We start from the raw sequence: 14,702 nt of genomic DNA, 5'->3' as shown, positions 1-14,702 counted from the left end.
ACTTTCATACTTTATTTATACTTAGTATATATGCATACATCCTATCTAATAAAAGAGTAATATGCAAATTGACATCACTCCAAGACACAAGATGGCCGCCCCCATGTGGTCAAAGATGGTTAACCCCATGTGGACACAAGATGGCCACCACAAGATCACTGGCAGGGGAGGGCAGTTGTGGGCAGTTTGGGGTGACCAGGCTGGCAGAGGAGGGCAGTTGGGAAAGACCAGGCCAGCAAGGGAGGGCAGTTGGGGGGAACCAAGGCTTGCAGGGGAGGATAGTTGGGGGGGACCAAGGCCTTCAGGGGAGGGCAGTTGGGGGGGACCAAGCCTGCAGGGGAGGGCAGTTTGGGGGGGGGGGACCAGGCCTGCAGGGGAGGGCAGTTTGGGGGGGGGGACCAGGCCTGCAGGGGAGGGTAGTTGTGGTCGATCAGGCCAGCAGGGAGGGCAGTTAGGGGTGACCAGGCCAGCAGAGGAGGGCATTTGGGGGAGACCAGGCCTGCAGGCGAGGACAGTTGAGGGGGAGGACCCAGGCCTGCAGGGGAGGGCTGTTGGGGGGGCCAGGCCCACAGGGGAGGGCAGTTAGGAATGACCAGGCCAGCAGGGGAAGGCAGTTGGGGGAGACCAGACTGGCAGGAGAGGGAAGTTAGGGGTGACCAGGCTGGCAGGGGAGAGGAGTTAGGGGCAATCGGGCTGGCTGGGGAGCAGTTAGGCATCAATCAGGCTGGCAGTGGAGTGGTTAGGGGGTGATCAGGCTGGCAGGCAGAAGCGGTTAGGGGCAATCAGGCAGAGGCAGGCAAGCTGTTGGGAGCCAGCAGTCCTGGATTGTGAGAGGAATGTCCGACTGCCCATTTAGGCCTGGATCGGGCCTAAATGGGCAGTCGGACATCCCTCAAGGGATCCCAGATGGGAGAGGGTACAGGCTGGGCTGAGGGACACCCCCCCCCCCATGCACGAATTTTGTGCACCGGGCCTCTAGTGTGTGTGTGTGTGTGTGTGTGTGTGTGTGTGTGTATATATATATATATATATATATATATATATATTTATGCTTAAAACTAAGTGCCCATCGTATATAATAAAAGGGTAATATGCAAATCGATTGAACGGTGGAATGACTGGTTGCTATGATGCACACTGACCACCAGGGGCCAGACACTCAACTCAGGAACTGTCCCCTGGTGATGAGTGCACTTCCACAAGGGGAGCGCTGCTCAGCCACAAGCCAGGCTGACAGCTGGTGAGCACAGCGGCCCACTTCCGTGGCCTACCCTCGTGGCAGGGCTAAGAATGTCTGACTGCAGCTTAGGGAGCAGGCCTAAACAGTCAGTTGGACATCCCCTGAGGGCTCCTGGACTGCGAGAGGGTGCAGGCCAGGCTAAGGGCCTCTAGTATATAAATAATACTTAAAAGTATAACAAAAATTTTATTCAAGTATAAAAAGTTTTAAATCTGAAAGTTGTCTTTCTAGAATTTTAGAGATATGCACTTCTAGGCATAATTATCTATTATTATCCCACAACAGAGATATGAGTATATTTGTGATTTTATTGAAAAAAAAACAAAACACCACACCAAAACATCAATTGATTTTAAACTAACAACTTTATTTTAGTATTAATTAATAAATTTGAGACAGACACTTTACATCTATGTTATCTATAATAATTAAAGCATAATATGCTAATTAGGCCAGACAGCCAAACGACCTTCTGGACAATCTTCCGGACAAAGTGGGGCTGCCAGGGCCTCTGGTTAAATATAAAATAGCGTTAGTTACAATAAAAGCAAAGAGGCATAACAAAAGATTCTTGACATTGTTGCTCTATTATTAAAGAGGGCTAATACAATGAAGATATGATTTTTAAAACTATAATTTGAAAGAGCAAAGAAGCATTAATATATTTTCCTATTTGAGCTTAGACAATATTCAGTATGAGAAGTCTTGCAGATCTAATATTTCAGAGTATTGCTTCATCTCTATCTTCTGAAATGCCTATTTCTTCATCTAGACAACCTTCTGGACAACCTTCTGAATCATTTCTTAGTCCATCAGATTTTACATTGCTGTGAGAATTATTCTAAATTTTATGTTTGAAGGTAATATTATCCTGTGTATACGTGTTCAATAACTTTAGAGCAATAACCTATGGAATCAAGAATAAACTTCCCTTAGCATGGAGTATAATTTCTCCTAAATCTAACCCTCCCTCCATCAACCCCAAATTTTATTTCCCCTCCCATACCTCCTGTTCCCATGCTTCCAGACTATTATAATTTCTCAATTATGCAACACTTGATACCCTCACAAATGTTCTTCCAGAGAATTTTCTCCCTGGAAAACCCCTACTTTCTTTAATTGTCAGCTTAAAAATATTTTCTCTGTAAGAATTTTGCTAGGTCCCTCCTGCTCAAGTTTTGGACATTTTCTCCATGTGTTGTCAATGAACGTTTCATATATCTTATATGCACTTCTTTTATTTTTGCACTTCTTACTCTGTTTGGTAATTAAATGTTGAAGGTTCATATATTCAGTCTCTAATTTTCTAAACTGATTGTAGATTTAATACTAAGTTCCTTGTCATCCTTTTTTTACATTCTAGTTTTCAATAAAAACAATTTTATTTATTCCTGACACAGGAGAACAATGGAGTAATAATACTATACAGTCTGATAAAGTAAAGACCTTAAGAATAAAGTCAAAATAAAGACCTTAAGAACAAAGTCATGAGTTTTCTAAAGAGTCATGAAATGGTTGATTTTAGTTAGAAAGGAAATTTCTAACTAAATTTCAGTGGATCAATGAAGTTTCTCTCTCATAGATGTTTCTATCTCTTTATCCCTCCCCCTTCCTCTCTTAAAAAAATCAATACAAGGAATGAGGGAAAAGGGCAAGTACAGGGAGGAAAAGAAAGTGAAAATGAGGGTGAGGAGGGAGGGCAAAAAGATGGAAAACTAGTTTGAAAAATATTTTCTCTGTTATAATATTTATCTATAACAAAAGATAAGAAACTTTACTAAGTTCCCAAATTCTTACTAGTCCCATCTTCAATATGTGTTCTGTTACAATCATTCAAACTTCTATCAATGAAGATAAATTAAGCATCCATGGGATGCAGATCACAGATTTCACCAGAACTTTCAGAAAAGAATTGTTTTACAAAGAGACATTGGTAATGTTGAGTAACCATAAAGACAATATCCTCTAAGAAGCATCAGTCTGATGCAGAACCTAATTTGTTTTCTCAAATAGAAAAAAACTTGGAACAGCAAAATTCAAACCCAGTCCCCCACCCATCTGCCTACCCAATGTTTATTATTCACTTGCCCATTATGCAATAGGTTCTTGGCATTCATAAACAGAACACAGCTAGTTCAAGGCTGGTTACTCATAATCTTGAAGACCCCTCACATGATGGTCTGAATGTGAAATCTTTTATTGCTTTATTTATTTTTTTCTGTGAGGTTGGTGTGTGAAAGAGATTTTTTAATCTAATAAATCAACAAATCTAAACACTGTTATTGTGTTTGAATTACACTGAATTCATGAATGAATCTCACAAAGTAATGCAAATATTGCCAAATTAAAATAAAACCAACCAATGGTTATTGATAATAAAAGTAGGGAGACTGAAAAAATGTCAGTTTTTTTTAAAATAAAACAAGTAATTTTAAATGCCATTAGTCTGAATTCCTATGATTACATCTTAAAATGTCACTTAAATTGTTCATTCATATTTTAATGTATTACATATCAGAAATTTTGTTCTATAAAATTTGGGAACGTTTATATATGCTGAAGTGTATATTTCTTGAATGCCAAGAATCTAGTAAATTTATAACAAATTAACTTAGAGATTTGGAGTGAAACATCAATAAAAATTTCTAAACATGAATTTTATGTACTTTTATATTAATATAACATATTTCTTATGAGGAGAATAAAAGTTATATTTTATGTAAAAGATCTTAGGTCTATGATATCTTAACTTCTTGGAATACATGTGCACGGTTTGCTACAAATCCATTTTCTAACCAAATGGCTACTGGAACTTCTAATCCCAATTTTGTGTAGATAGGCACATTCTCCAAATCCAATGACTTTAAACCTGAAACAAAATGCCAAAGAAGAAAAAGGATATAGAATGAGTGAATATTTATTGGAAGACTTAGAGAAAATAACTTCCTCTGAGGTGTGTTTTTACTCTAACCCTAATACCATAGTATTTAAATATGAAGCAAACTGAATTCACATGCCTTTCCTGGCCTAAAATGTTACCTGTATGATAAAGTGCAGGGTTTATTGTCAAATACATTTTAAGTATGTGTTGCAAGATATTCTTTTTATTCATCATTGTTGAACATCAATTTTTAAAATCTAAAATGGAGATAAATATACTCACTTCCCAGAGTTATTGTAAGCGTCAAATGATATGATTATGAAGCATTGTGTTTACAATATTATAGCTATTAAATAACTTGTATAATAGTTTGTATTACCACATTTTCTCTAGGTTCATTTTATTCTAAACCCCAAAGAAAGATTATAACCCAGATTTCTCCATAGTGGGAAAGGCTCAGAATCCCAGCTTTAGGTGTGTAAATTATATACTCAGGACTTACCAATCACTGTAGGTGGTTCCATCTACCCACTTCCAGGTCTGTCCTGGTTTTCGGCTCAGTCCAATCCAATATTGAGAATGTTCAGAATATCGCTTCAGGAAATCCTTTGATAAAGAATATTTACAGAGTAAACAGAAAATGCCTTTTTCTGTTGGATTTTCTTTCATCTAATTCATTATACTCTTTAAAAAATATTTTATTGATTTTTTACAGAGAGGAAGGGAGAGAGATAGAGAGTTAGGAACATCAGTGAGAGAGAAACATCCATCAGCTGCCTCCTGCACACCCAATACTGGGGATGTACTGGCAACCAAGGTACATGCCCTTGACCAGAATTGAACCTGGAACGCTTCAGTCTGCAGGCTGATGCTCTATCCATTGACACAAACTGGTTAGGGCTCATTATACTCTTTATAGAAATATAGGCTTCCAGATTTGGAAATAATCTTAGAGGCGACATTGTTCTTATTTGTCTCATGGGTTAGTTTTGGATTATGTTACTTCTGTAACAACTTCTATAATAAATTGCATTGGGTAGATTTCTCTCTTTTCTAAAAGAATTTTATATAAGAAACAAATTATCTGTTTTGTGAAGGCTTGGTCAAATTTGGCAGTAAATCATCCTAGCCTTGGTGCCTTTTACGATGGGAGAATTTTGGTTAGTCATAAAATATATTGAATATTTATTGGTTTGTTCAGTTTTTATATAGGTTCGTAATTTACTCTGATACATTATATTTTCTGACAATATTACCACTAACCAAATTTTTTTGTTTTATTTGGGTTTGGGTTTGGTCAATAGTTGCTTTTCATATCTTTTCCTCTCACTTTATCTCTTTCGTGTTTGTGTGTATATGCATGCACACGCATGTGTCTCTACATGCTTAGCTATGTCTGTGTAAGTAGCACCAACTGGACTCTGTTATTTTATTAAAACCTACCTGATCTATTTGTCTTTTAAGAGATAAATTAAAAACTTTTACATTTTATCACAATTGCTGTTATATTTGAATTTATCAATTTTGTGTTTTCTGACCATTTTCTTCTTCTTTTTTTAACCTTTTCTGAATTATTTTGGATTGATGCTTTTTCTTTCTTTTCTTTCATTACAAAATGAGATATTTATTTCTAATTTGTATGCAATAACACTAGGAGGAAAATTCTATTTGGATTGATACTTTTTCTATGTCTTTATTTGAATACTTTAGTTTACTTGAACTTTTTTTTTTACTCTTTCATGTTTACCATTTAATTTTTCATACATATCTATACATATACCAATTTTAGGTTGTCTAAACAATTGTTTAAATAATTGTTTAGACATTATTTGTTTCTTTAAAGTTTTAACATTTATTAGCATAAAATTATTTGTAATATTATATGATTTTAAATCTCAGTTGTTTGTATTAGCGAGGACATATCTTGTCTCTTTTTCTGTGATCAGTCCTGTCTATTCAGAGAAATAGTTTTGCCTTTGTGAATCCTCACTGATTATTTTCTTGTGCTCTTTTTCTATATTTTCTCTTATGCTTTTTAGTTAAACTATTTATTTTCTTTGTTCCATTTTTATACCAACCTGATACTTTCCCATATTTCCTGCTTTACTTTCATAATTTTCTATTCTAATGAATGAAATGTATAATTTCATTTATATTTTTCAGCTGCCCTCATATATTCATTTAAAAATCTTCATCAGAGTGTTCTTCCAAATTAATTTATCTTGGGTCAATCTCTCTTTTGTCTATTCTTCATAGAATAGGCGTTCCACAAATGTTAAATATATCCCCATGCTCCTTAAGATCTTAACTTCTCTGTCTCTTACCACTTGACATTTTACATCTCTATTATTTCTGGTCTGGGGGCAGTTTGTATTGCATGCTTTTAAGTTTCTTCATTTACCCATTCTGTGCCCTAATGTTCCCAGATATTCTTAATTATATTACTCATTTTATAATCCTTTCCAGTATTTTTGACAAATGGTTTGTTATGACTCTACTTACTATTTTTAAATATAGTTCCACCAAAGGCAACTTTCATTTGGTATAAAATACACAGGTGAACAAAAACAGGTAGGTGATCCAAATAGATGTGAGCTGCTTCTTCTGGCCTGAGTTGATGTGGAATATAGGGCCTCCCTTATGCTGGGTAAGAAGGTCTTTTCTGGACCATTCCTGCTTCCAGTAGCACTCTTCAGACTAGCTCTCATCTTGGAAAGATAATTGCAGTTCAGAAGGATTGCCTTACCAGTTCTTTTGTGGTGTTGAACACAGCAAGAGTTGCTGCATGAGAGACACAGAAGTTCTGGCTTGCTGCCCAGGTGGTTGTGTTTTCAGAAAAATAGAAGCACTTTCCTAGGTAACCAATCCAGTCATCCAGGCATGATTTGTGTTCAGTGAAAGATTTGTGATTTTCTACCAAAAAAAAAAAAAATGATTTTAAAACATATTAAGTAGTTAGGGGGTAAAAAGCCCTGAATTTAAAACAATTATCCTTGTGAATGAAATCCACCAGAATTGTTTTGATTCTTCAATCTGAAACACTTCATTATTCATGCTTTACATTGTTCCCTAAGAGAGAACAACTCCCAATTTTATGTATTTATTTTCCTGCTAGGTTGAAAGAAATTCTTGATGAATGCTACTCAGGTAGTAGTTATTGCCCATATTTTAGGCTTGGTGCTCTTCTCAAGTGATATACTGCTCCTAGGAGATCAGACTCATTTCCATACATTATATGTACTTATATATTTACACATACATACATAAATATGTGTGTATATATATACACACCGCATTTTACATATAAACATCTATGTACATATATATATAATATACATATACATATACATATATTTATATATATCTTAATGCCTAGTTCATAGAATGAGGTTGATTAATAATCTACATTCTATGTAAACATATTTAGACATGCATATGTGCACATGTATGTATACATGTATATTGAATATGTTTCAATGTATTACTTTTTCATGTATATATTAAATGCATATTTATAATACATACATTCATGTATAAATTATATACACATTTATATATGTACATCTATATCATATATACTTATGCACATATTTTCAAACATCTCAAAATATTCTGAGTTATTTATAGGCGATATATCCATAGTTCACTATAATAAAGGAGAGATGTAACCTGCTGCTTTTACAGTTTAAAAGTAACATATTTTGCGTAAAAATGTGCTTATTAGGAGAGCAACAATTTTTCTCTTGCCCAATTCTTTATAACCCATATGCTTGTTTGTGAATTATAAATAGAACTTACAAATCTGGCCCCATCATTTACTTCATAACCAGAGAGAAAGATTACGTTTTGTATATTGAATTCAGTTTTCCTTATAGACATAGGGCTCAACTAGAAACAACTTAGGACAAAAATTACTCCCATTTATTTATATAGTTCAGGGCAAAGTAGTCCACAACTAGGTAATCTTCTATAAACTTACTATCAGTCTACAGTGAGATAAGGACCTTGTGACACATTGTTAACTAAATCACTAAATATACTGCTTAGTCTTTTAATATTTCTTCAAAATGATACTTTCTTAATGAAGGAAGCTGTGTGGTGATTTACCTTATAAAGACTAAATAATACTGGTTTCAAAGGAAATTTCATTTTCATTAAGTTATTTTTATCCTCACAATATTTAATATTACTATTATTCTCATGTTATAGAAGAGAAAACATATGCTTGTTCTGTATACACAAATATGTCGGAAATGACCTTTAATTCTGAACTTAGTATGAAAGGTACACATATGATGAAATTTTTATAGGAGAGTTAACATGAGAATATTTGGGACATGGAAAACTCACCTGTTAAAATTGTGGTTAATGTAATTATTAAAAAAATAAAAAAGAAGGTGATGATGGTGATGATTTTAGAGATACTTGGTCTCATTTTATTCCTTTTTAGTTGTTCTTGTGACTTTACAGTAAAGTTGGAAGAGGTATCACAACCTACAGAAAAAAAATCAATTCTTCATTACTAATAAGTGAATGTAGAATGTTGTTGGAATTAGATAAATATACATAAACTAATCTTATTACTATATACTATCAATTATCAATAGAAAATTAAAATATAATATACCATTTACAGTGGCATAAAATATTAAATAATCATAGATAAATCTGACAAAAGACACATAAGCTTTGTACAGTGAAGATTATAAAACATTGCTGAAAAAATTGCAAGCATAAATAGAGGGAAATACTGTTTCCATAATTTCAAAGACACAATATTGTGAAAATGTCAATTCTATTCAAATTAATCTATAGATTCATCACAACCCCAAACAAAATTCTGAACATTCTATTTTCTTTTGTAAAAATTTATAAAGTTTATATAAAAATGCATAAAACTAGAATAGCTAGAACTGAAAACTAAGTTGAAGAATAAACATTACCTGATTTAAAGACTTATTATAAAGCTACAGTTGTCAATACAGAATGATATTGTTGTAAAAATAGACAAATAATCTAGGATAGGCCCACACCAGATTTTTGTCAGACACAAAAAAGCATAGTCATTTTGATAAATGGTTCCTGAATAATTGGATATCCATATACAAAATGAATATATCACATTCCATATACAAAAATTAATTCCAAATGGGCCATAGGAGTGAATGTAATGCCTAAAACTATAATATTGTAAAACAAAGATTTCCTCAATCAAATCCAAAAAGCATAGTCTATAAAAAGTAACAAGTTGGAACTTCCTAAAAACTAAGAATATATGCTTTTCAGAAGATAGCATTAACGAAAATAAAAAGATGAACCAGAGATTTAGGGAAGATATTTGTGAAGCAAATGTCTGATAAAGGATTTGTGTCAAGAATATATAAAGAACTCTCAATACTTAATAAGGAAACAAACAATATATTGTAAAAACAAAACAGAGCAAGAGTTCAACAGACACTTCATGAACTAAGACATACAGATGGCAAATTGAACATAAAATATGTTCATCATCACTAGTCATTAAAAAAGGCAAACTAAACCAAATGTTGAAATCACTACAAATCTATTAAAATGACTAAAGTTAAAGTGGCTGACCACACTGAGTATTGAGGAAAATATGAAAGAACTGGAAATCACATCCATTGTTGGTAGAAATGTAAAATGGTATGGACATTTTGGGAAGCAGTATAGAAGTGTCTTTAAAAAAAAAATATACACCTACTCTATGATTCATCCATTCTACTCATGGGTGTTTCCCCCCAAAATGGAAGCCTATATGCATACAAGGACTGGTACACAACTTTCTATAACAGTTTATTTATAATAACCCCAAACTGAAAACAATCCAAATGTTCATTAATGGCATAAATAGATTATGGTATGAGTGAATACTAGTCAGAAAAATAAAGGAAGGAATGAACTATTGAGAGCTACAAAGCATGGATCAATATTCAAATAATTATGCTGGATAGTAAAAGCTGAACCAAAATGAGTACATGCTGTATGATTCCATCTATGTACACATTTCAGAAAATGCAAATCTGTTATAGTGACACAGAATTGATTTGTGGCTGTCAAGGAGGGTATGCTGAAAGTGGCAGTAAAAAAAGATTACAATGGTGTATGGGGAAACTTTTAGTGTTGATGGATATGTTCATTATCTTGACCATATTTGTGGATTCATGGATGTGTCATATATGCCAACATGTATAAATTGTACACTTTAAAGATGTACATTTTCATGTATGTCAGTTTATCTAAATAAAGCTGTTAAATAGTACAAAGACCAGTTATCTTTTATTCACACAGTGTGTACTGTTTACCTGGGGTAACTGAAAGTGATTTGACTTAGATAGAAGAGATGAAAAGCATAGAGACAGTAAATTTTCAGGTGGATAAGGATTCGGAGTGGAAGGCAGGGACTGGCAAAATATAAATGTGCTTACATCACAAACCACATCTAGAGCCAGTCACAGACGTGCTTCTTACCTGAAGACTGGGACTCTCCTACACTTGGCAGGCTTAGGTCATCATCCACGTCTCCTTCTGAGTAAAAAATAAAATAAAAAATACAGACTGGTCATAGTAAACACACCAGATTCAAGATCCCTGCCCACTCCCTGGGTTTAGCTTCAATAATATAAAGGAAGACAATTAAAAATAGAATACAATGATAAGACAATCTAAAATGAAAATGCAACATTAATATAAAAATGTGACAGAGGTTCCTCAGAAATCACGTAACTCCTTCCCTCTTGGCATGTTGCCATTCAAAGTTCATTCTACCTCATTGCAGTTTGAGACGTCACTGGAGGTAGTTTGGACTCTGAAATGATTCTTCTGACTGTTGGAATCCGTGCAAAGAAAGTAATATTCGGTGGTTTATGAAGCCACGAGTTTGAGTTTTCACAAGCATCACCCTGACCTACCAAAATGTTTAGTTAAGTTTGACTACTAGGGATTCCCAGTCACGGATTCAATTCTAAAAATTTGAGCATGAAATGACAAGTTAAGACTTCAGTGAAAGAAATATGAATTCATTTTAATGATAATAATAGGAAAAATAATACCTAAGATTTATTATGTCTTTACTCTATGGTAGGCCTATTCCTGAGCTCTTAAATTTTGTGATTTAATTTAAACTCAATAACATTACCAAACAGGAGCTTAAATGTTTCATTAATTTACAGATGAGGCAATTTCCTTAAAGTAACAGAGATGTTAAAAACTGTCGTAAAGTAACACAGCCAATATGTGGCAGGGCTTAGATACTAACAGGCTCTGTTCATTCAAACACTATTATACTCCACAGCTTCTCTCTATTCAGGACTTTGCCACGAGTGTTCTTATATGCTGACCGTCTACTTCCAGACATAGAAAGCAGACCTCAAGTTAAACAACAAAAAATGTGCTATTTGCATTATGCTAAGATGATTATAATCATCTCATATCATTTGACAGAGGTGAGGATAAAATACAGGGATGGCAGCCTATATTTCAAAGTCATCTCCTTGAGAGACAGAGTAATGGGTTGACATTTTTTTAAAAGCTGGCCTATAAGATATAGGGTTCTCTCTAATTTTGTATTTTGAAGTTTTTAATGTATAACTATTATTTCACATCTCCAAAATAATTATTTCAGGAGCCAAGCAGATGTGTGTGTGTGTGTGTGTGTGTGTGTGTGTGTGTGTGTGTGTGTGTGAGAGAGAGAGAGAGAGAGAGAGAGAGAGAGAGAGAGAGAGAGAGAGAGAGGAGAGATTGGGGAAACTTATGGACAGATTATTTTCATCAAGCCTTTATCTCTAGTACAAATTATTCCAAAAGTCTAAATGCTATTTTAAAACCATAAACTTTGCTACCAGGTAGCCATGGCCACATCAACGCTAATTACAAACCATCCCCCAAACCCTGGCTCACTCACTTGTCCGTGCTGTATCGGCCGAGAGCTGTTTGCTAGAAGCTGGCTGTCTCAGGCTGCCAGTCTGGCGGTGCTTGTTATTCTGAGATCCAGACCGAAGAGGCAGCTTTTCCAGAAGTTCTTCTCAGGGAGACAGCAGACGTCTGAGACAGCAAACCCAACTGCTAAGCGGCTGAGTTGAGATTCACCTCCCCGCTGACTCAGTCAGGGAGGTGCCCTTCACTTCCAGTAAGAGGAACTTCACTCTCTTGCAAGGGACTTCCATAAATAGAGTACTTTTCCTATTTCTCCTGTGTGTTATCACTTTTAATTTTTTCTTGATTCCTGGTTCTTTTCTATGCCCACTTCATGCTAGTCCTGCCATGTGTTTCAAGAGGAAATGCTACCGAGTAGAACAACCTACCTTTGCAGGAACAAAGTTATATAACAATACAAAGTTGTTCCATATAAGTTATCAGAGCCATGATATTAGAGGTGAAAGGCCCTGTTTCAACCACTGTATTTTTTAAATGAGGAAAATGAATTGAGCATAAGTGAGTTAATTATTTAATGTTACTCAGCTGACTAGTACAAGGTTCTGATTCTTCATTTGCTGATTTATTTTTCCTCCATCCACATCTAACTTTGTAGATAAATTTGAGATTTGAAAGCCTGTTCTCAACTCTTATAAGATATTCAAATCAGAAACTGGGGCCTCATATTCAACTTGTTCCAAGTTTTTACCCGCAAATAAGATTTACCAGAATTACACATAAATATCTCTTCAATGTGTATCCTTTTATCCCATTGCAATTTTACTGAAGATTGTAATCCCTTATTATCTTTTAACCAGACATTTACTGTATGCTAGCTTCTTAGCAATTACTTTACCTTCAGTCCAATCTCCACCTTCTCTTTCAATCCAATTTTCACATTACTGTCAGAATTGTTTCCTTCTAGAATACAAATCTATTTATAAGTTTCATTGCTTAATTTTTAAAAATTCTACTATCTCCAAATCAAAATTAAGTTCCTTAGAATGACCCTTGGCAATTTAAGTGCCAAAATACATTATCCTGTTTATCTCTTTTCCTCCTTTTCCATACTGTATTTTGCATTTTTAAAAATATATTTTATTGATTTTTTACAGAGAGGAAGGGAGAGGGATAGAATCAGAAACATCGATGGAAGAGAAACATTGATCAGCCTCCTCCTGCACACCTCCCACCGGGGGATGTGCCCGCAACCAAAGTACATGCCCTTGACCGGAATCGAACCCAGGACCCCTCAGTCCGCAGGCCGATGCTCTATCCACTGAGCCAAACCGGTCAGGGCTGTATTTTGCATTTTTTTTAATGTTCACATTCTTTCACTTTTCCAGGCCCTAGCACATGCTATTACCTCTGCTTAAATTACTGGTGGCTGGCAGACGTCAATAGCTGCACCTCGATGCCTTATCAGGGTCATTTCCTGTCATATTCTTTCTTCACCTTTTTTTGTGAAGACTAATTTTCGTACAGATCTAAAGGACCGCTTCCCCCTGAAACTGGCCTCAGTATCCTGTCACTGCTTCTAGCCCCACATACGACCTCCCCGGCCTGAGTGAGTGGACAAGCAGGGTCACACACGTCAAGGGCTGTCCAGTTCCAGAGCCAAGTCAACACATCATCTGCTCAGATGCTCCAGGTGGCCCTCACGTGGGACACACTGTTCTGACTGCGCCACTTGGTCAACCAGAGGACTAGGCAATTCACACTCTGGGTTCAGTGAAGACGGAAGGGAAAGCCAAAGCAAGGCAGATGTAGATGTGTGGATCGTTCACGAGAACGTAGCCAGCATTGTTGTTGTCATTGCTGTTTTCATCACCCTGTGCTCCTTCACACCTTGACCTTAGGCTAATGCTATAGCAGATGAAGGTCTTTTCTTTCCCAGAAGCTGTTTCCATCAATATCTTAGTGTCCCCCTCCCCCCCTGCCCCCAATTCAGGCACTACTATATATCCTGGAGGGACAAGATAGGGCGGTTTCACTGAAGTGGGCCCTCCTGTAGTGTTGCAGCTCCTTTGCTATCTCATCGTCCTGAAGGAGAAAGGACTTCTACCACCTGTTCATGGGCCACAATTTCTCACCTTCTCTGAAACAACCGCTCTTCGAATCCAGACTGAGGCGAAGACCACACCCCCTTGCTTTTGGAATAACTGTGCCTCTGTCTCTTTTTAATGAACAGAAAGGTGAGTGTCTAATTTACATAGAGGAGAATGGTGAATCATCTGAAAGACTTAAGATGGTCCAGGTAAGGATAGGCCTTGAAGAAGAGAGACGGTTTAGGCAACAGGGTTTTTCTTTCATCTTTCTCTTTTCCAAAAGAAAAAAATAAGTTTGAGGTCAAGAATGTGGTATTTAATCCAAAACCTTAAAAAAAAAATTGTCAAAGTTTTGAAATACATTGAGCATGAAATTACTTTTTTCTCCAAATCCAACATTATACGCTTTTAGCCATTTTTTTTTCTTTCTTTCTCAGTGGACATAGACTAACGTAATTCTTTGCTGCATAGTAATTTTTTGTTGTTGTTGTTACCTGTGGCATTTTATTCTTTTTTAATCTTTATTGTTGAGAGTATTACAGATGTCCCCTTTTTTTCTCCCCATTGCCCCCCTCCACCTGGTTCCCGCCTGCCCCAGGCC

The 14,702-nt window shown here is 35.8% G+C and overlaps 1 protein-coding gene across 1 annotated transcript; it reads right to left on the bottom strand.

Moving 5' to 3' along the window:
- Positions 1-3,981: 3,981 nt before the first annotated feature.
- LOC114231097 (early activation antigen CD69-like) lies at positions 3,982-13,963 on the bottom strand. Its single transcript, XM_054718627.1, has 8 exons — positions 13,775-13,963; positions 12,910-12,987; positions 12,043-12,121; positions 10,611-10,697; positions 8,472-8,615; positions 6,868-7,034; positions 4,624-4,727; positions 3,982-4,109 (listed from the first exon to the last, which is right to left on the bottom strand). Exons 1-8 carry the CDS (start codon positions 13,961-13,963, stop codon positions 3,986-3,988), a joined length of 972 nt encoding a protein of 323 aa, XP_054574602.1. The 3' UTR covers positions 3,982-3,985.
- Between the last annotated feature and the right edge of the window lie 739 nt (positions 13,964-14,702).

Source organism: Eptesicus fuscus, chromosome 7 (assembly GCF_027574615.1).
Source record: "Eptesicus fuscus isolate TK198812 chromosome 7, DD_ASM_mEF_20220401, whole genome shotgun sequence".
Lineage (NCBI taxonomy): Eukaryota > Metazoa > Chordata > Mammalia > Chiroptera > Vespertilionidae > Eptesicus > Eptesicus fuscus.
The sequence above is the reverse complement of the archived record's forward strand: the minus strand, read 5'-3'. Positions and strand labels throughout refer to the sequence as shown.